General features: G+C 44.0%; 1 protein-coding gene across 4 annotated transcripts in view; it reads left to right on the forward strand.

The window, feature by feature from the left end:
- Nucleotides 1-716: 716 nt before the first annotated feature.
- Nucleotides 717-22,729, forward strand: part of LOC139550360 (methionine aminopeptidase 1D, mitochondrial-like) — a 28,885-nt gene continuing 6,872 nt past the window's right edge. For 2 of the 4 annotated variants that reach the window (XR_011670009.1, XR_011670010.1), the window contains exons 1-9: nucleotides 18,401-18,659; nucleotides 19,651-19,811; nucleotides 20,213-20,362; nucleotides 20,554-20,745; nucleotides 20,839-21,002; nucleotides 21,089-21,186; nucleotides 21,453-21,500; nucleotides 22,192-22,270; nucleotides 22,368-22,522. Coding sequence is in view for 2 of the 4 variants with exons in the window: in XM_071361220.1 (XP_071217321.1) it covers nucleotides 18,620-18,659; nucleotides 19,651-19,811; nucleotides 20,213-20,362; nucleotides 20,554-20,745; nucleotides 20,839-21,002; nucleotides 21,089-21,186; nucleotides 21,453-21,500; nucleotides 22,192-22,270; nucleotides 22,368-22,467 (1,032 nt within the window). In the remaining 2 variants the exon portion in view is untranslated. Of the gene's footprint in view, nucleotides 780-18,400; nucleotides 18,660-19,650; nucleotides 19,812-20,212; nucleotides 20,363-20,553; nucleotides 20,746-20,838; nucleotides 21,003-21,088; nucleotides 21,187-21,452; nucleotides 21,501-22,191; nucleotides 22,271-22,367; nucleotides 22,688-22,729 lie in introns of those variants that run through there. The other 2 variants (XM_071361221.1, XM_071361220.1) reach the window with 2 other exon arrangements.

Below are 22,729 nucleotides of genomic sequence, written 5' to 3' on the forward strand. Positions count from 1 at the left end.
TATATATATATAAATTAATATTTTTGAAATTAATATTTTTGCACTGAGGCTTTAATTCTCCTGCAAACTACTTCCTATGTTGCATATACTAATATGCTACACATCATTCAATCATGGAATGACCTGTTGGCTCTCTCAGAGACTGAAACTCACTCAACCTGATTGACCGAGAAAAAAACATGAAGCAGGAGCGTAAACCAATAACATACATCTTGTAATGTTATGTTAGGCCTAACTTGTGAAAGCCATTTCAACTAAAGGTTATGTTGACTAGTTTATTGATAGGGCCTAAATTCAAATGGCAAGTTTTCCCATCCCATTGTTCCCCAGGTTGAAATAAAATGTGGAAACCAAACCTATAAGCAATGTGTGTAACCTTCCCCCCTTTTCGAAGATCTGAAATCAGTTTAAAGCTGACACCCTTTTGCCAAGCCCAGGCCAGAACACAGAGCATGTGTGCCTTAACTCTGCTGTAATCCAGTTAAGTGCAGAGGGCTTTAATGGGAACTGTCTCATGTGTAACGAGGAAAGAGGAGAATAGCCAACTGGGACACTCTATCTCAGTGGTTCTTAACCTGGGTTCGATCGAACCCCAGGGGTTCGGTGAGTCAGTCTCAGGGGTTCGGCGGAGGTCAAGACACACATCCGACTCATATGATTCGTGATGACACGCCCCGCTTGGCCATCGTTGGCTGCAGGTGATCACGCTACATCGCTTGGCCTATCTGTGCTGCAGGGAATTTGGTGCGCTCAGTAGTCGACTTGTGACTGTCGTGATGGTACGTCTTGTGATTTCTTTCTTAATATTTTAATCCCTTCATACTTACTATGTCGAGCAAAAAAAGAAAGTGGTCGGACGAATATGTACAATATGGATTCACATGTATAACGGAACGTGATGGGAGTCAGCGTCCTAACTGCATGATTTGCAATGCCAAGTTGAGCAATTCTAGTCTAGCACCGGCAAAACTAAGAGAACACTTCCTTAAGCTGCATGGAGATGGAAAATAAAAGAACACAACGCTCGCTGAATTCAAGGTGAAGAGAGCCAGATTCGATGAAAAGGCTACTCTGCCTGTTCTCGGTTTTGTACCCATCAACAAACCGATCCTCACAGCATCGTACGAAGTTGCTTACTTGATCGCAAAGCAGGGCAAACCACACACCATTGGTGAAACACTCATAAAACCAGCTGTGTTGAAGATGGCGAATATCATCCTGGGAAAAGAGGCTGAAGTTAAGTTATCCCAAATTCCTCTTTCAAATGACACCATCAGCGACAGAATAGAGGACATGAGCAAAGACATCTTGGCTCAAGTAGTTGCAGATCTGATTTCAAGCCCGGCAAAATTCAGCCTTCAACTCGACGAGACCACAGACGTTTCCAATCTAAGCCAGCTTGCTGTATTCGTGCGCTATGTGAAAGACGACGTGATAAAGGAAGATTTTTTATTTTGTAAGCCTCTTACAACAACAACTAAGGCAGCCGATGTGAAGAAACTTGTGGATGACTTCTTCAAAGACAACAATCTTTTGTGGGATATGGTTTCTGCAGTTTGTTCGGACGGAGCTCCAGTCATGCTGGGAAGAAAGTCTGGTTTTGGTGCGCTAGTGAAAGCCGATGCACCACACATCATTATTACGCATTGTATTCTGCACAGGCATGCGTTGGCAACAAAAACCTTGCCTCCAAAACTGGCAGAAGTATTAAAAATGTAGTGGAATGGGTGAACTATGTGCGAACTAGTGCTCTGAGGCACCGCATCTTCAGTGAGCTGTGTAAAGAAATGGGCTCTGAATTCGAGGTACTTCTGTACCATTCTAACGTTCGGTGGTTATCCCGGGGACAGGTGCTGAATCGTGTTTTTGCCGTGCGTGTGGAATTAGCCCTGTTTTTGCAAGAGCACCAACATTGTCATGCAGATTGCTTAAAAAATTCTGAGTTCATTCTCATTTTAGTGTACATGGCTGATATCTTCGCAGCTCTCAATCATCTCAATCAAAAGATGCAGGGCGGTGGAGTCAACATCATCGAAGCGGAGGAAAACCTGAAGGCTTTTCAAAAAAAGCTACCGTTATGGAAACAACGAACAGAGAACGATAACTTCGCAAACTTTCCCCTGCTGGACGACTGTGTAAGTAAGATCGAAGATGTATCTGGAATCGGAGACATTTCTGTACCCGCGGAACTGAAGCAAGCAATTGCCATGCACTTAGATGAGCTTGCAAAGTCTCTCGACGGATTCTTCCCTACAAGAGAGTCATATCCAGCATGGGTGAGACAGCCGTTCACGTTTAGTGTTGAGACAACAGATGTCAATGATGAATACCTCGATGAAATCATTGAAATTCAGCAGAGCCAGGTTCAACAGCAACTCTTCAGAACAACAACGCTTTCAACGTTTTGGTGTCAACAAATGGTGACGTACCCTGTTATTGCTAAGAAAGCTCTGGAGATTTTCATACCGTTTGTTACAACATATCTTTGCGAGCAATCCTTTTCGAGGATGCTGGACATAAAAACGAAGAAAAGGAACAGAGACAACAGCAGTCTCTGAAAGGCAACAGCAGAAGTCACACTGATTTGCAGTAAATATTCATTATTATGTTTTTGTTTGTGTGTGAAAATCATGTTTTGATGATTTTGTTCTTTGAACACACGGTGTTGATGTTGATGCACGGTTCATTTTGTGCACCAGTAAAATATATACCTATGTTTTGAATTTGAAAAAAAATCACATTTTATTTTTCCAATGAAGAAGGGTTGGGTGAATGCGCATATGAAACTGGTGGGGTTCAGTACCTCCAACAAGGTTAAGAACCACTGCTCTATCTGCTCTGTCCTGTTTTCTTCTCTCTCAATTCAATTTCAACTTAAGGGGAAACATATGTTTACAGTGGCACAGAAAGTGAAATAGATAATAAACAAAAGTCAAATTAACAATACAAATTTTACAGTAAACATTACACTAACAAAAGTTCCAAAATAATAAAAATATTTCAAATGTCATTATGTCTGTATACAGTGTTGAAATGATAAATAGTTAAAGTACAAAAGGGAAAATAAATAAACATAAATATAAGTTGTATTTACAATGGTGTTTGTTCTTCACTGGTTGCCCTTTTCTTGTGGCAACAGGTCACCAATCTTGCTGCTGGGGTTGCACACTGTGGTATTTCACCCAATAGATATGGGAGTTTATCAACATTTATTTGTAGGTCTGTGTAATCTGAGGGAAATATGTGTCTCTAATATGGTCATACATTTGGCAGGAGGTCAGGAAGTGCAGCTCAGTTTCCACCTCATTTTGTTGGCAGTATGCACATAGCCTGTCTTCTCTTAAGAGCAAGGTCTTCCCTTCGACAGCCTTCCTCAATAGCAAGGCTATGCTCACTGAGTCTGTACATAGTCAAAGATTTCCTTCATTTTGGGTCAGTCACAGTGGTCAGGTATTCTGCCATTGTGTACTCTCTGTTTAGGGCCAAATAGCATTGTAGTTTGCTCTGTTTTTTTGTAAATTCTTTCCAATGTGTCAAGTAATTATCTTTTTGTTTTGTCATGATTTTGTTGGGTCTTGTGTTGCTGTCCTTGGGCTCTGTGGGTTCTGTTTGTGTTTGTCCATATCACCGGATTCCTACCGCAAACTCTGAACCCTTTCATCTGGACCATGGCAGCGCAGCTAACCGCAATCCGGGTTGACTACTCCTGGCTAACGTTTCTGTCCCGGAGCAAGCACCAACTAGCCTGGGGCTAGCCCATGCTAGACCCATCTCCCGGCTTGGGCTCCTGGGCTAGTCCTGAAGCCCACTCCTCGGCTACAATATCTGGACCCCTTCTACTGCCGGTACGGGGCACGGAACCCCGCCGATCCTTCACGACTGGAATACCGACATAATCTGCCCTAGGATCCCAACAGGCCCCTCAGGCGCGACGTCCCCTGAAGGCCCATTCTGCTAACCGCAGCCTGCTATCTATCTATAGCATATTGAACTGTTAGCTGATCCACCGGCCAGTTTCTTGGACCACTATACCCATTTTTCCAATTGGACTTGGACCCCTCTGCTACTTGGAACCCTACTAATTCCACGACTGGTCTATCGACGTCACCGCACGAGGAGTCAAAAACAGACTTTCCCCCATCGCGACGTCTCTCTAAGGCCCTTATGCTAGCCCTGGCCTGCTAACTGTCTGAATCGCTGTGTCCCCAGCCAGCCCAACCACTCACTGGACCCATACGATCACTTGGCTATGCATGCCTCTCCCTAATATCAATATGCCTTGTCCATTACTGTCCTGGTTAGTGATTACTGTCTTATTTCACTGTAGAGCCTATATCCCTGCTCACTATGCCTTAACCAACCATGTTGTTCCACCTCCCACATATGCGATGACATCACCTGGTTTAAACATCTCTAGAGACTATATTTTTACATTTACATTTAAGTCATTTAGCAGACGCTCTTATCCAGAGCGACTTACAAATTGGAAAGTTCATACATATTCATCCTGGTCCCCCCGTGGGGAATGAACCCACAACCCTGGCGTTGCAAGCGCCATGCTCTACCAACTGAGCCACACGGGACCGTATCTCTCTCTTCATTACTCAATGCCGAGGTTTACCTCCAATGTACTCTCTTCCTACCATTCCTTTGTCTGTACACTATGCCTTGAATCTATGCTATCGAGCCCAGAAACCTGCTCCCTTTACTCTCTGTTCTGAACGTGCTAGATGGCCAGTTCTTATAGCCTTTAGCCGTACCCTTATCCTACTTCTCCTCTGTTCCTCTGGTGATGTAGAGGTTAATCCAGACCTGCAGTGCCTAGCTCCACTCCTACTCCCCAGGTGCTCTCATTTGTTGACTTCTGTAACCGTAAAAGCCTTGGTTTCATGCATGTTAACATTAGAAGCCTACTCCCTAAGTTTGCTTTATTCAATGCTATAGCACATTCTGCCAACGCGGATGTCTTAGCCGTGTCTGAATCCTGGCTTAGGAAAACCACCAAAAACCCAGACATTTCCATCCCTAACTATAATATTTTCCGCCAAGACAGAACTGCTGAAGGGGGCAGTGTTGCAGAGATAGCCTGCAGAGTTCTGTCTTACTATTCAGGTCTGTACCAAAGCAATTCGAGCTTCTACTTCTAAAAATGCACCTTTCCAGAAACAACTCTCTCACCGTTGCCGCTTGCTATAGACCACCCTCTGCCCCCAGCTGTGCCCTGGAACCCATATGTGAATTGATTGACCCCCATCTATCTTCTGAGCTCGTGCTGCTAGGTGACCTAAACTGGGAAATGCTTAACACCCCGGCCATCCTACAATCTAGACTTGATGCCCTCAATCTCACACAAATTATCAATGAACCTACCAGGTACAACCCCAAATCCGTAAACACGGGCACCCTCATAGATATCATCCTAAATAACTCGCCCTCCAAATACACCTCACCAAGATCTCAGCGATCACTGCCTCATTGCCTGCATCTGTAATGGGTCTGCGGTCAAACGACCACCCCTCATCACTGTCAAACGCTCCCTAAAACACTTCTGCAAACAAGCCTTTCTAATTGACCTGGCAGGGGTATCCTGGAATGACATTGACCTCATCCCGTCAGTAGAGGATGCCTGGTTATTCTTTAAAAGTGCCTTCCTCACCATCTTAAATAAGCATGCTCCATTCAAAAAATGTAGAACTAGGAATAGATATAGCCCTTGGTTCACTCCAGACCTGTCTGCCCTTGACCAGCACAAAAACATCCTGTGTCGTTCTGCATTACCATCGAATAGCCCCCGTGATATGCAACTTTTTAGGGAAGTTAGGAACCAATATATACAGGCAGTTAGGAAAGCTAAGGCTAGCTTTTTCAAACAGAAATTTGCATCCTGTAGTACAAACTCAAAAAGGTTCTGGGACACTGTAAAGTCTATGGGGAATAAGAGCACCTCCTCCCAGCTGCCCACTGCACTGAGGCTAGGAAACACTGTCACTACCGATAAATCCACAATAATTGAGAATTTCAATAAGCATTTTTCTACGGCTGGCCATGCTTTCCACCTGGCTACCCCTACCCCGGTCAGCAGCCCTGCGCTCCCCACAGCAACTCGCCCAAACCACCCCCACTTGTCCTTCACCCAAATCCAGATAGCTGATGTTCTGAAAGAGCTGCAAAATCTGGACCTCTACAAATCAGCCGGGCTAGACAATCTGACCCTCGCTTTCTAAAATTATCTGCAGAAATTATTGCAACCCCTATTACTAGCCTGTTCAACCTCTCTTTCGTATCGTCTGAGATTCCCATAGATTGGAAAGCTGCCACGGTCATCCCCCTCTTCAAAGGGGGAGACACTCTAGACTCTAACTGCTACAGACCTATATCTATTCTACCCTGCCTTTCTAAGGTCTTTGAAAGCCAAGTTAACAAACAGATTACCGACCATTTCGAATCTCACCGTACCTTCTCCGCTATGCAATCTGGTTTCAGAGCTGGTCATGGGTGCACCTCAGCCACGCTCAAGGTCCTAACGATATCATAACCGCCATCGATAAGAGACATTACTGTGCAGCCGTATTCATCGACCTGGCTAAGGCTTTTGACTATGTCAATCACCACATTCTTATTGGCAGACTCAACAGCCTTGGTTTCTCAAATTATTGCCTCGCTTGGTTCACCAACTACTTCTCCGATATAGTTCAGTGTGTCAAATCGAAGGGCCTGTTGTCCGGACCTCTGGCAGTCTCTATGGGGGTGCCACAGGGTTCAATTCTCTGGCCGACTCTCTTCTCTGTATACATCAATGATGTTTCTCTCGCTGCTGGTGATTCTTTGATCCACCTCTACGCAGACGACACCATTCTGTATACCTCTGGCCCTTCGTTGGACATTGTGTTAACTAACCTCCAGATGAGCTTCAATGCCATACAACTCTCCTTCCGTGGCCTCCAACTGCTCTTAAACGCAAGTAAAACTAAATGTATGCTCTTCAACCGATCGCTGCCCGCACCTGCCCAACCGTCCAGCATCACTACTCTGGACGGTTCTGACTTAGAATATGTGGACAACTACAAACACCTAGGTGTCTGGTTAGACTGTAAACTCTCCTTCCAGACTCACATTAAGCATCTCCAATCCAAAATTAAATCTAGAATCAGCTTCCTATTTCGCAACAAAGCATCCTTCACTCAGGCTGCCAAACATGCCCCCGTAAAACTGACCATCCTACCGATCCGTGACTTCGGTGATGTCATTTACAAAATAGCCTCCAACACTCTACTCAACAAATTGGATGCAGTCTATCACAGTGCCATCCGTTTTGTCACCAAAGCCCCCTATACTATCCACCACTGCGACCTGTATGATCTCGTTGGCTGGCCCTCGCTTCATACTCGTCGCCAAACCCACTGGCTCCAGGTCATCTATAAGTCTTTGCTAGGTAAAGCCCCGCCTTATCTCAGCTCACTGGTCACCATAGCAGCACCCACCCGTAGCACGCGCTCCAGCAGGTATATCTCACTGGTCACCCCCAAAGCCAATTCTTCCTTTGGCCGCCTCTCCTTCCAGTTCTCTGCTGCCAATGACTGGAACGAACTGCAAAAATCTCTGAAGATGGAGACTCTTACCTCCCTCATTAGCTTTAAGCACCAGCTGTCAGAGCAGCTCACAGATCACTGCACCTGTACATAGCTCATCTGTAAATAGCCCATCCAATCTTCCTCATCCCCATACTGTATTTATTTATTTATCTTGCTCCTTTGCACCCCAGTATCTCAACTTGCACATTCATCTTCTGCACATCCTACCATTCCAGTGTTCAATTGCTTTATTGTAATTACTTTGCCACCATGGCCTGTTTATTGCCTCACCTCTCTTATCCTACCTCATTTGCACATGCTGTATATAGATTTTTCTACTGTATTATTGATTGTATGTTTGCTTATTCCATGTGTAACTCTGTTGTATGTGTCGAACTGCTTTGGCTTATCTTGGCCAGGTCGCAGTTGCAAATGAGAACTTGTTCTCAACTAGCCTACCTGGTTAAATAAAGGTGAAATAAAAAATAAAACATTTAAACCCAGGACCAGCTTGCTTAGGGGGCTTTTCTCCAGGTTCATTTCTCTGTAGGTGATGGCTTTGTTATGGAAGGTTTGGGAATAGCTTCCTTTTAGGTGGTTGTAGAATTTAACAGTTTTTTCATGGATTTTGATAATTATTGGGTATCGGCCTAATTCTGCTCTGCATGCATTATTTGGTGTTTTACGTTGTACACAGAGGACATTTTTGCAGAATTCTAAATGCAGAGTCTCAATTTGGTGTTTGTCCCATTTTGTTAATTCTTGGTTGGTGAGCAGACCCCAGACCTCACAACCACAAAGGGCAATGGGTTCTATAACTGATTCAAGTATTTTTAGGCAGATCCTAATTAGTATGTCTAATTTTATGTTCCTTTTGATGGCATAGAAGGCCCTTCTTGCCTTGTCTCTCAGATTGTTCACAGCTTGTGGAAGTTACCTGTGGCGCTGATGTTTAGGCAGAGGTATTTATAGTTTTTTGTGTGCTCTAGATGGAATTTTTATTTGTGGTCCTGGCAACTGGACCTTATTTGGAACACCATTATTTTTGTCTCACTGAGATTTACTGTCAGGGCCCAGGTCTGACAGAATCTGTGCAGAAGATCTAGGTGCTGCTGTAGGCCCTCCTTGGTTGGGAACAGAAGCACCAGATCCTCAGCAAACCGTAGCCATTTGACTTCAGATTCTAGTAGAGTGAGGCCGGGGGCTGCAGACTGTTCTAGTGCCCTCGCCAATTTGTTGATATATATGTTGAAGAGGGTGGGGCTTAAGCTGCATCCCTGTCTCACCCCCCGGCCCTGTGGAAAGAAATGTGTGTGTTTTTTGCCAGTTTTAACCACACACTTGTTTGTTTGTGCACATGGATTTTATAATGTTGTATGTTGTTCCCCTAACACCACTTTCCATCAATTTGTATAGCAGGCCCTCATGTATAGCAGACTCAAATTGAGTCATAAGCTTTTTTGAAATCAACAAGCATGAGAAGACTTTGCCTTTGTTTTGGTTTGTTTGTCAATTAGGGTGTGCAGAGTGAATACGTGGTCTGTCGTACCATTAATTTGGCAAAAAGCCAATTTGACAGTTGCTCAGTGTCACGCCCTGACCGTAGAGAGCTTTTTATGTCTCTATTTTGGTTTGGTCAGGGTATGATTTGGGTGGGCATTCTATGTTCCTTTTTTCTATGATTGGTATTTCTGTGTGTTTGGCCGGGTGTGGTTCTCAATCAGAGGCAGCTGTCTATCGTTGTCTCTGATTGAGAACCATACTTAGGTAGCCTTTTTCCCACCTATATTTGTGGGTAGTTGTCCATGTATAGTTGCCTGTGAGCACTACGTTGGCGTCACGTTTTTGGTTTGATGTTTATTGTTTTGTTGGCGACATCTAAAAATAAAGAAGTATGTACGCTCACCACACTGCGCTTTGGTCCACTGTTTCCACCTTAGACGATCGTGACACTCAGTACATTGTTTTCGCTGAGGAAATGTACGAGGCTGCTGTTGATGATAATGCAGAGGATTTTCCCAAGGTTGCTGTTGACGCATATCCCATGTTAGTTATTGGGGACGAATTTCTCTCCACTTTTGTGGATTGGGGTGATCTTTGGTTCCAAATATTGGAGAATATGCCAGAGTCGAGGATGATGTTAAAGAGTTTACATATAGCCAATTGGAATTTGTGGGGTGTATATTTTATAATTTCATTTAGGATACCATCAACCCCACAGGCCTTTTTTGGTTGGAGGGTTTGTATTTTGTCCTGTCGTTCATTCAGTGTAATTGGAGAATCCAGTAGGTTCTGGTGGTCTTTAATAGTTTATTCTAAGACTTGTATTTGATCATTTATGTTTTTGCTGTTCTTTGTTATAGAACCAAAAAGATTGGAGACGTGGTTAATCCATACATCTGCATTTTGGATAGATAACTCTTCGTGTTGTTTGTTTAGAGTTTTCACATTTTCCCAGAAGTGGTTAGATTCTATGGGTTCTTCAATTACATTGAGCTGATTTCTGACATGGTGTTCCATCTTTTTCCGTAGGGTATTTTTGTATTGTTTTAGTGATTCACCATAGTGAAGGCGTAGGCTCAGGTTTTCTCGGTCTCTATGTTTTTGGTTGAATAGGTTTTTAAATTTCATTGTTAGGTTTTTGCATTCTTCATCAAACGATTTGTCAGTTTTGTCAATTTTCTTAGGTTGTCTGCTTGACATTTTTAGATTTGATATGTACGTTGAGAGCTCAAATATACTGTTAAGATTTTCTACTGTCAAGTTTACACCTTCACTATTACAGCTTCACTTGTCCAAGAAATTGTCTAGAAGGGATAATTGTTTTTGCTAGATTTCCATACTACTTTCCTTCCATCTATAGCACTTCTTAATATTATTCAGTTTGTTTGGCTTTGATGCCTCATGATTGAGCTCAGTTCTGTTCAAATAGTGTGATTTTGCTGTGATCTGATAGGGCTGTCAGTGGACTGACTGTGAACGCTCTAAGAGACTCTGGGTTAAGGTCAGTGATAAAGTAGTCTACAGTACTACTGCCAAGAGATGAGCTATAGGTGTGCCTACCGTAGGAGTCCCCTCGAAGTCTACCATTGACTGTGTACATACCCAGCGTCTGACAGAGCTGCAGGAGTTGTGACCCTTTTTTTGGGTCATGTGTTGTGTCTAGCGGGGCATATGGGAGAGGGACTGCTGTCACCTCCAGGTAGGTGTTTACCCCCATGTGTGCTGAGTGTGTCAGGTTCTTGTTCTAGTACATGTCCCTGGGCCTGGAAATGGTTGATCTCCCCCTCTAGGATGGAGAAGCTGTCATCGTTAAAGTATGGGGATTCTATTGGGGGATATAGGTAGCACACATGAGGACATTTTTCTCTATTGAGATAATTTCCTTATTCATTTATAGCCAGATGTAAAATGTTCCTGTTTTGACTAATTTAATAGAGTGGGTTAGGTCTGCTCTATATCAAATTAGCATACCCCCTGAGTTGCTTCCCTGTTTCACACCTGGTAGTTTGGTGGATGGGACTACCAGCTCTCTGTAACCTAGAGGGCAACCAGTGGGTCCATCTAATTTATACCATGTTTCTTGTAGGATGACAATGTCTGTATATCCAATTTATTTGATGAAGTCTGGGTTACTGCTCTTTAGGCCGAAGGCAGATGACCTCAGACCTAGTATTTTTCAGGATGCAATAGTAAAAGCTATGTGTTCCATTGTGTCTAGTGTTGTTTTTGTGTGGTTCGGCCTCAGACTAGTAAGTGTGAGCAGAGCCTGCTGAGCATCTGGTACATGCCATTGGCTTGGGCTAGTGTAAGAGTGGGGTTTGGGCTTGTTTACCTGCTCACGGCCTGGCCGTATGTGTGACTTTCATGTTGAGGCCCTCTTTGCAGGAGTGGGCGGCATGGGGTGGGCAGGAGGGGCAAAGGTCTGAGCTGAGGGGGCCTATGGGGTGTGGGCATGGTTGCTTTGGGTGGGGGTATTGATTGTTTGGGGTTGTTACGTTCCCCAGTTTCTGTGTTGTAGTTTGTTTTTGAGTGTGTGTGTTTCAGGAGATGGCTTCCTGAAATTCTCCCCAAGCAGCTGATTGGTCGGCCCCAATTGATGATTGGAGAGCTGACCCCGCCCCCTCGTCAAGACGCAGCTGTCTCTAATTACCAATGCCTTATGAAGCTATAAAAGCCAGTGTTCTGTTCAGGAGAGAGAGATCATTGGCAGGCTGAGATCATTGGCAGGCTGAGGAGATTGCAGAAATATTGATTGTGATTTAGAGAGGTCATGGCTGAGGGTCATATATAGTGTTGGTTGTTTATCAGAAAGCGATTTGGTATGTACTGTGTTAGTTGTTGCTGGGAGAAGTTGGTATGGTCTGTGTTAGTTGTTGCTGGGAGCAGTTGGTATGTACTGTGTTAGTTGTTGCTGGGAGCAGTTGGTATGTACTGTGTTAGTTGTTGCTGGGAGCAGTTGGTATGTACTGTGTTAGTTGTTGCTGGGAGCAGTTGGTATGTACTGTGTTAGTTGTTGCTGGGAGCAGTTGGTATGTACTGTGTTAGTTGTTGCTGGGAGCAGTTGGTATGTTCTGTGTGAGATTGTTGCTCAGATAGAGCTTATTTGATGTCCTTGGTTTCTTAGTTTGAGTAATTGTTTGATGTTCTGTTTCATTTGTTGCCAGGGGGGAAGGGGAAGGCACCTAGGGAGTGCTTAGGCAAGAGGCCCGTGGGCATACATATACCCGTAGTATATTCACTGTCTAGGCACACTAGGTAAGACCTGGGTGGACCACCCCCTGTATTTTGGTTAGTCCACCAGGTGGTGCTAAGTTAGGTAAGTAGTGGGTAGGCAGGTTAGATAGGAGAGGGGGAGCTTTGACATTTACTTTCTTTGGTTCTGTCCAGCCCCTTTTCCCCATATTACCGTGTAAAGGAATAAAATCCTAGTAAACGGTCAATTCTGCCTTTTGTCGTCCTTTCTCACACCTACAGTCCCATACCTCTTTCACTTCACAGAGAGTTGAGTTGTAGCAGGGTGTTGCGTTCCCTCTTCATAGAGGCGTGCGTAACAGGGGTGGACGTATGGATGTGGTGCTATGGTCTGGATGTACAGTACCAGTCAAAAGTTTGGACACCTACTCATTCAAGAGTTTTTCTTTATTTTTACTATTTTCTACATTGTAGAATAATAGTGAAGACATCAAAACTACTGTATGCAACAACACATATGGAATCATGTAGTAACCAAAAGTGTTAAACAAATCTAATACTTTATATTTGAGATTCTTCAAAGTAGCCACCATTTGCCTTGATGACAGCTTTGCACACTCTTGACATTCTCTCAACCAGCTTCACCTGGAATGCTTTTCTAACAGTCTTGAAGGAGTTCCCACATGCTGAGCACTTGTTGGCTGCTTTTCCGTCAGTTTGCGGTCCAACTCATTCCAAACCATCTCAATTGGGTTGAAGTCGGGTGATTGTGGAGACCAGGTCATCTGATGCAGTACTCCATCCCTCTCCTCCTTGGTCAAATAGCCCTTACACAGCCTGGTGGTGTGTTGGGCCACTGTCCTGTTGAACAAATGATAGTCCCACTAAGCGCAAACCAGATGGGATGGTATCGATGCAGAATGCTGTGGTAGCCATGCTGGTTAAGTGTGCCTTGAATTCTAAATAAATCACAATGTCACCAGCAAAGCCCCATCACACCTCCTCTTCCATGCTTCACGGTGGGAACCATACATGCGGAGATAATCCGTTCACCTACTCTGCATCTCGCAAAGACCGCTGCTGTTGGAAACAAAAATCTCAAAATTGGACATGTCCATTGTTCATGTTTCTTGGCCCAAGCAAGTCTCTTCTTATTATTGGTGTCCTTTAGTAGTGGTTTCTTTGCAGCAATTCGACCATGAAGGCCTGATTCACACAATATCCCCTGAACAGTTGATGTTGAGATATGTCTGTTACTTGAACTCTGTGAAGCATTTATTTGGGCTGCAATCTGAGGTGGAGTTGACTCTAATGAACTTATCCTCTGCAGCAGAGGTAACTCTGGGTCTTCCTTTCCTGTGGCGGTCCTCATGAGAGCCAGTTTCATCACACCCCTCGATGGTTTTTGCGACTGCACTTGAAGAAACTTTAAAAGTTCTTGAAATGTTCCGTATTGACTGACCTTTATGTCTTAAAGTAATGATGGGCTGTTGTTTTCTCTTTGCTTATTTGAGCTGTTCTTGCTGTAAAATGGACTTGATCTTTTACCAAATAGGGCTATCTTCTGTATACCACCCCTACCTTGTCACAACACAACTGATTGACTCAAACGGATTAAGAAGGAAATAAATTATTTTAACAAGGCACACCTGTTAATTGAAATGCATTCCAGGAGCTTCCTCATGAAGCTGGTTGAGAGAATGCTAAGGGTGTGCAAAGCTGTCATCAAGGCAAAGGGTGGCTACTTTGAATAATATGAAATATAAAATACATTTTGATTTGTTTAACACTTTTTGGGTTACTACATGATTCCATATGTGTTATTTCATAGTTTTGATGTCTTCACTATTATTCTACAATGTAGAAAATAGTAAAAATAAAGAAAACCCCTTGTTTTTGTCCAAACTTTGTGTCCAAACTTTTGACTGGTATTTTAGGTCCTCTCGGCGTGGGTCCTCTATGTGTAGGTCTTAGGGGGGGTCCCGCAGGTCTGGGAGAGTGTCTCGCTGGTCTGGGCGGGGTGTTTGTTGATCTGTTGCTCCTGTGTGAAGTGTTGGGGCTGTGGTTGAGGGCGATGTCCTTTAGGGTCCTGGCGAAGGTGCGCTCTGCTGCCTTGTAGAGGTGGACCTGGTCATAGAGGCTGTTCAAGTCCAGGGTGGAGTGGTGGGCCAGGTAAACTTGTGGTTTTGAGGCACGGTCACGGGAAATACTTGCGTTTACCCGCTGTATGGTAGCAGGGTGGAGATAACCACTTGTGCATTGGGGAAAGTAGGAAACTTTTTCAATCAATCCCTTTCCTGCTGTGGCCACCCTTTCCTGCTGTATTCTCAAGTTGTTTGTGCCTGTGTGAATTATTATGTGGCTGGGTGACCCTAGTTGGTCCTCAGACAAAAGGTCTGGTTATTTGGACATTAAAGTTTCTACACTATGTGTTTGGGAAAAAGTATATTTTCTTGTATATATTTCCCATTTGAGTCCATCTCTCTCTCTCAAGGCCATAGCTAGGGTCTGAGTTTATTGATCTGTTAGCAGACATTTTTGGGGGGGGGAGTTTTAAAGTGAATTTCCTGCATGTGCCATGCGTGCCCAGTCGGTAATTCAAACATGATTACTATAAGTTTAGATAGCTGGCTAGACTAACTACTGACATGGGCTAACTGAGTGACATATAATAAGTGGAAAGCTGCTGTGTTCAACCATGTTCGAAATTGCACCTTGTGTATTCTACTGTTATAACTCTCAACAGTAAGTTGAGACTCCAATGTCCTCATATGTAGCTACTGCCCTTCTCTCTCTCTTTCTCTTTCTTGCGCTCTCTCTCTCTCTCTCTCTCGCTCTCTCTCGCTCTCTCTCGCGCTCTCTCGCTCTCTCTCTCGCTCTCTCTCTCGCTCTCTCTCTCGCTCTCTCTCTCTCTCTTTTGCTCTCTCTCTCGCTCTCTCTCTCTCTCTCTCTCGCTCGCTCGCTCTCTCTCTCTCTCTCGCTCGCTCTCTCGCTCTTTCTCTCGCTCTCTTTCTCGCTCTCTCTCTCGCTCTCTCTCTCTCTCTCTCGCGCTCTCTCTCTCTCTCTCGCTCTCGCGCTCTCTCTCTCTCTCTCTCTCTCGCTCTCTCTCTCGCTCTCTCTCGCTCTCTCTCGCTCTCTCTCGCTCTCTCTCGCTCTCTCTCGCTCTCTCTCTCTCTCTCTCTCTCTCTCTCTCTCTCTCTCTCTCTCTCTCTCTCTCTCTCTCTCTCTCTCTCTCTCTCTCTCTCTCTCTCTCTCTCTCTCTCTCTCTCTCCCTTTCTCGCTCTCTCTCTCCTGTGCCATAAAGTTCTAGATCTAGACCTCTTGGCAGAGACTGTAGAATAGAAGGCTATACAGGTTTCCTGCTGACAAACATCCAGAGTATTGTTGATAATGGTCTTCACGCAATGTTTGTAGGGTCAAACAGTCAAAAACACACACACACACACACATCCAAAAAGAGCACAGCTGAGATGCTTTTTCTTTGGTTGATCACTTTACAAATTATGTTTCTGCTACACAGCATGCAGTTTAATGTTTGACTATCCTCAGAAACCAAAGCTTTTCTCAGTAGTTCCTAAGCCTGGGGAAGTAAGTAAAATAGACAGGATTTTGGAAGGCGAGGCCAATATTTGACTTGAGTAATTGCCAGTAGAAAAAAAAGATATTTTCAGTAGAACTAGTGGTGTCTTTCTAACCTTGTCGAGGTGTCTGTAAGTGAGAAGAACAGGGTTGTTGTCCTACATTCTCATTGTACACTTCTAGTTGGTCTTGTCTATGTGTTACAAATTGTAACTAATGTTTGTGCTGACTGCTATAGAGGGAAATACTGTCCTCTGTAGGCCTATACTGACCAAGATCCTGTGTAGTAGTAGTCTAATAGTGGTTGAAAGCCCTTGGGGGTTAGTTTAATGGATCTTATTTATCTGAATGATGATAAAGGGTGAAAATTATTGTTTTACTGAACAGTTTTCATTTTTATCTGTCAAATGTTAGGGAAAAAGTGATTTATGTGTAGGCGAAATAATCCCAACAAACAACATTTAAAAAGAAAATGCTTGTTGGCGACTTTTGTTAACTCACTAGAGAGGATAAAGCAATATGTGACAAGTAGGCCTGCTATTGGTGGTCACCAACCTCTTCACTCACATGGTGACCTGATACTGAGGTGTTGATCCTGCTGTTTGAACCCTAAATTGATATCCTCACTGGTAATTCTAGCCTAAATTACCAATCATTTTTGGTTTTGACATCAGCAGGACAGACCAACATCATAATATTTTTACTGTTATGAATAAAAGGCTCATCAGTTGCTCCTTTATAATACCCGAGACCAGTACACCCTACTGGACAAAAACCTTACAGCACCTGGAATTCCCAGGCAGTCTCCAATCCAAGTATTTACCAGGCCCGACCCTGTAAAGCTTCTGACATCGGACGAGATTGGGCGTATTCAGGCTGGTATGGCCGTAAGCGAAGGAACATGCTTTTGCACTCTATAAAAAGCTGATGAGCCTCTGGAATAGATTGTAGGCTTTACAAGTGGGATGCACTGTTGAGCGCTACATCCCGTGACAGCTGGTTAAATAGCGTCCCTTGACAAGGCAAGAACAAGAAGTATGTCAGGAGAAATGCAGTAGACTTATACTTGGAATACGGAGGAGTGGAGGAAAAAATAGAGGCAGAGGAGGTCTAAGAGAGAGAGAGAGGAAGAGGGTGAGCTTGAGTTAGTTCAAAATGGCGAACAAAAGGGAGATGGCTTGTTAAAGAAGAATGGTAGAAAGTGTAAGCAGAGTGAGTTTAAGACAGGAGGAGAAATGGAAGTGAATGAGGGCGAAGTATTGGAGGTGGTAGGTGTAGTGAAGTTATCGGAGGTGGTAGGTGTGGTGAAGTATCGGAGGTGGTAGGTGTGGTGAAGTTATCGGAGGTGGTAGGTGTAGTGAAGTTATCGGAGGTATGCAACAAGGGTTAGGATAAAGATGAGTCTCTGACAGTAGGAGTGAAGTTTTAGGAAAAAATGGACCCTTGCCTTCTGGCTGATTCATTTGTGGTTTCAGGGTGGGTGAAAACCGAGTTGGGTGCTGTGGAATCGGTGAGGGTAACCAGAAGAGATCTTGTGATAATTGTTTGTGATTCTGCTGGTCAGAGGGTGCAGGAACTCAGTGTTAAACAAATGGGGGAAGGAGATTTTAATTGTGTTGCTGTCAAGGAAAGTGTGCCATTGAAAGGAGTGATCACTGGGGTAGGTGTAAATGTGAAAGCTGACCAACTGAAGGGGAAGATTCACGGTGTTTGTGATGCTTGCCGTTTGGTGCGACGCAGACAGGGTGGCGTGAGTGGTGAAACAGAAGAGTCATTGTCTGTTCTTTTGAGTTTTGATGTTGAGTCTTTGCCCAACAAAGTGATGTTAGGATATATAAGTTATCCTGTATGAGCTTTGTGCCGAATACATTACGTTGTTACAGGTGTCACACTTATGGGCACGTGGCAGCAGTGTGTAGGAGGGAGGTTCCTAGGTGTGAGAAGTGTGCAGAAGGGCATGAGACAAAGGATTTTGTAGCATTGGGGAAAGTAGTGGTATTGCAAGGGTGCCCATGGGGCCTGGGATCAGAAATGTCCCTTGCGAGAGAGGCAGGTTGAGGTTTCCAGGGTTAGAGTAATGCAGAAAATGTCATATGCTGAGGCAGTGAAGAAAGTACAGGAAGATGGGTCAAGAGGGAGAGATCCCGAGAGGAGTGGTGTGAGTAGTAGATCTGTACCGGTAGAGAGGGATAAACCAACAAGTGATATATGTTTCAGCAAGATTGGATTTTTGGCATAGTTATCAACTGTACTGCAGGGATGGAGCGTAAGTCACAGAAAAGAGAGGTTGTGGTGGCAGCTGCAGAGATGTATTCAAGGTATTTGTGTGTGCGAGATTTGACATCAGAAGAGTTACAGGGTGTGTTAAGTGGTGGTATCCCATCCTTTCAGGCTGTAGGCCACAATTTTTTTTTGTGAGTGTAGTATTAGATGGTAGGGTATTTGTTTTACTTATAAAATATCAAATAAAAATTCAAGCAAGGTATATGGGGCTTTTACTCCAGTCCAGTAGGTTGCGGTAATGCAACATTTGTTGGATGCCAACCGCCATTAAACCTCCTCCTCGAAGAAGGAATAGATCGTATTTCTCTCGTAAGACATTCAATATTTGATTGGTCAATACATTCGACTGGGAGATGGACTAAATTATGGCATTTCCCTCCAAAACTATTTGTGTGTGCTTGCTTGTCTTGAACATCATTTTATGGCTCTGAGTGAATCTATGCAAATCCAATCCATGACGCAATGTAATGTGATCATCCACTACAAACAATATGGCGGCGCCCAGTGGTGCTAAACTTCTATCAAGAGCAGGTAAGAATTCGCGAATAAGTCAATAATCAGATAACCACCAACATATGTTGATCCGAAGATGGCGAATGAGCGATATGAAAACAATGCTTCTAATAGAACTTCAAATTAAAAGATGACAACCTCTGAAAAGCACTATTACACTGATCAGAGGACGCGTGTTTCATAACGTGAGGTTGACAGCTGTAATCTATACTGACAGTTGTGTAATTGAAATAAAACTACATGTCTCATTTGGACAGACTTTAGACCTATGGGATTGGCAGGCTTGACGGCCTGTCAGGTGGGTGCTGTCTTTTGCGGATGTAAACAAACGTGGGGCGCCTGTCGTGTCTGCACCTTGTATAAGTGGCCCTTGACGAAAGATCTAGGATTAGTACTCTTCCCCCAATCCTAACCTTTGCCATTAGGGTGGAAACCAGATTTACTATCCTTAGATCAGTTTATGGGCTAAGCTGACGTTTGCAAATGTTGTCTCAATTTGCTTTGAGTTGATTAATATAGGCCTTTACATGTCATATTGAGTCAAATCAATCAGTGTCAAAGTCACCTGATTTTCACATGTGACTGATCAATTAGTTAAGCTGCCGGCAAACCATGAGTGGACGAGCTAATATTTAAAGATATTACTTTCTATTAGAACCCTCTCAGAGAGTCTATAATGGAATGACTGTCTGTAGTCCAGAGCCATATAGATGTCTGCCGTGTCATAGTTATATTTTGACTACATTAATCCTTATTGGCTAATAATATTATCTTCGCTCTGTAATTGGTGGGAGTGTACCACTGGAATACTCCACAAAGACCCACAAGCAGTACTATTAGGTGATCATGTACTAGAGGAGAGCTGTGTGTGTGTGTGTGTGTGTGTGTGTGTGTGTGTGGGTTTAAAGTAAAAAAGTGATCTACTGTTTAGCAATTTTCATAATGGCAATTTAGGTGCTTCGTTTCCTTTTCAGTCTGATTATCTGTATGTGTGTCTGTCTCTTTTCAGGATTGGGGGGTTTCCTCCAGAGGGTGTGTGGACTGTGGGGGTGTGGCTCACCCTGGGGTGTCCAATCCCAGCAGCACCGGCAGTTCTTCTGGAGGAAGTGGAAGAGCTCTCACAGTGTAGTCAGTCCGGCTGTCGTCAGACCAGCCTATTCAGTGCCCAAGGTAGGTACAGTATGTACTCAATATCCCACAATACATCACATTTCTCGCTCTGCCAGTTACTGCCCAAGTTACAATGGATCACTTACCTCATGCATTGGGCGCGTTCAACATTGCAGCTGACTTGAAAGGCGAGTCGAGACTGACTGATCTACAAATCACTTTGCATCATGAATAACTACTCAATATGATTTGTAGATCAGTCAGTCAATCACAATTGACCCATGATATATCACAGTTTTGATGCTCTCAAACACAGCCCTTGTGATACAATAAAATGACTGTCCTCTGCCCTCTCCCCCCCCCCCCCCTTTCTCCATCTCACTCTTCCCCCTCCTCTCTCTTTCTCCCTCGCTCTCCCTTTCTGTCTCTCTCTCTCTCTCTCTTTCTCTGTCTGTCTATAGCACATCCTGAGGCCTGACTATGTGAACAGTGGTCAGGTCCCAGACTGGCCAGACTACATAGAGATCAAAGACCAGGAGCAGATCCAGGGCCTGACCAGAGCCTGCCAGCTAGCCAGACAGATACTGCTGCTGGCCGGACGCAGTCTCAAGGTAGGTGTAGGTGTGTGTGTGTGTGTGTGTGTGTGTGTGTGTGTGTGTGTGTGTGTGTGTGTGTGTGTGTGTGTGTGTGTGTGTGTGTGTGTGTGTGTGTGTGTGTGTGTTATAGAGAGTAAGAGAGTGTGTCTGTCTGTTTGCTGACATTACAAGTTAATAACGTCATAGCTTTTACCTCTGACCCCCAGATTGGCATGATGACAGACGAGATAGATTTCATCGTCCACCAGGAGACGATTCGTCACAACGCGTACCCCTCCCCACTGAGATATGGGGGCTTCCCCAAATCAGTCTGCACCTCTGTCAATAATGTGATCTGCCATGGCATACCTGACACCCGGCAACTGCAAGATGGAGACATTATCAACGTTGATGTGACTGTGAGTTTTACCCCCCTTCACATACACACATGGGCACGATTCACTGTTCCACATTCCTTACCCCCCCCCCCCCCCCCCCAACCCCTTCATCAGGTCTATCTGGAGGGTTACCATGGTGACACTTCAGAGACGTTCCTGATTGGCTGTGTGGACGAGGTGGGGCTAAAGCTAGTGAAGACAGCCAGGAAGTGTAGAGATGAGGCCATTGCTGCCTGTAAACCTGGGGCTCCACTGTGTGTTATAGGTAACACTATCAGGTACACACACACACACACACACACACACACACAACCAACCCCTTTGTTGTTTAGTATAATCTACTGGCCCTCTCTTCCTCCGACAGTGAAATAGCCCATTCCAATGGTTTCCATGTGTGTCCCGACTTCATTGGGCATGGCATAGGCTCCTACTTCCATTGCCATCCTGAGATCTGGCACCATGGTAAGAGTTGGTATCTCACAGCAATCCTACAGTTTTATATGGTCCACTCATTCACCATTACCTAGAGTTAGGGTTGCAAAATTACAGGAACCTTTAATAAACTCTCTGGTTTTCCTGAAATCCCAGTTGTAGGAATAAGCAGGAAATCCAGACTCCTCCAACCCGGATTTCTGCATAACTGGGGAATTTATTGAAAGATCCAGGAATTTTGCAACCCTACCTATAGTATATTGGACCTAAATATCACTTTCTCATTTATCTGACAGCTAATACCAATGATATGACCATGGATGAAGGGATGGCTTTCACTATAGGTCAGTTACATGTCCTATGTCTGTCAGTGTATGTTAAAGGAAAACTCCACCCTAAAACAATCTTTTGGTATTTGTTTTAGGGTGGAGTTAGTCCAATGTTGATATAGTTCCAAAATGTTTAGCATGTCAGCAGTCAAGTTTGAAGATATATAACTTTCAAAATACAGACATAAAGCCAGTATGATGAATTTTGCATCTTATGATGAATAGGAGTGTGTGTATCTAGCTGCAGGTGTGTTAAAGGGATACGTCAGGATTTTGCCTTATTTCACCTTTATTTATTTAACTAGGCAAGTCAGTTAAGAACAAATTCTTATTTTCAATGACGGACTAGGAACAGTGGGTTAACTGCCTTGTTCAGGGGCAGAAAGGCAGATTTGACCTTATCTGCTCGGGGATTCGATCTTGCAACCTTTCGGTTACAAGTCCAACACTTTAACCACTAGGCTACCTGCTGCCCCAATGAGGCCCTTTATCTACTTCCCCAGAGTCAGATGAACTCATGAATGCAGTTTTTATGTCTCTACATCCAGTATGAAGGAAGTTAGAGGTAGAGCCAATGCTAACTCGTGTTAGCGCAATGACGGGAAGTCTATGGGTATCTACTAGCATGCTAGCAGATACCCGTAGACTTCCAGTCATTGTGCCAAAATCCCGAAGTATCCTTTTAATGTTAAATCTGTGTATGCAGAGCCCATATTGATGGAAGGATCGTCAGAGTTCAGAATCTTGAAGGACAAGTGGACAGCAGTGTCTGCAGACGACAAGAGGTAGGCCACTGACAGCCTTCATACGACTGACATAAAGGGTTATAGCCCAAAGTGTCACTGATACCCCGGCTTAACCTGTATGTGTGTGTGTGTTCAGGTCAGCCCAGTTTGAACACACAGTAGTCATCACCACTGACGGTGTGGATATTCTCACCAAACTACCCGAGGAGGATGAGCCATCGCCAATAGGAGTCTAATCCCTCTTTTCAGATCAGCTGTTCACACCCCAGTCACATCAACATCTATGAAGAGGTAAAACCCCAAACTGACCCAGGGTTAGCACCAGAGAGAGACTAAGAAACTGGGCATTGATATTGACTCAAATGAGACTGCACTAGTGCAGTATTTTGTAGGACTTCTGTGTAGAAAATACATTTTATTATTTAAATAAAGCTTTAGTTCACTTTTAATTAGAAACAGTGTCTGTCTTTGAATCATTAGCATATCATAATTTACCTT

Source organism: Salvelinus alpinus, chromosome 23 (genome assembly GCF_045679555.1).
Source record: "Salvelinus alpinus chromosome 23, SLU_Salpinus.1, whole genome shotgun sequence".
In the NCBI taxonomy this organism is placed as follows: Eukaryota; Metazoa; Chordata; class Actinopteri; order Salmoniformes; family Salmonidae; genus Salvelinus; species Salvelinus alpinus.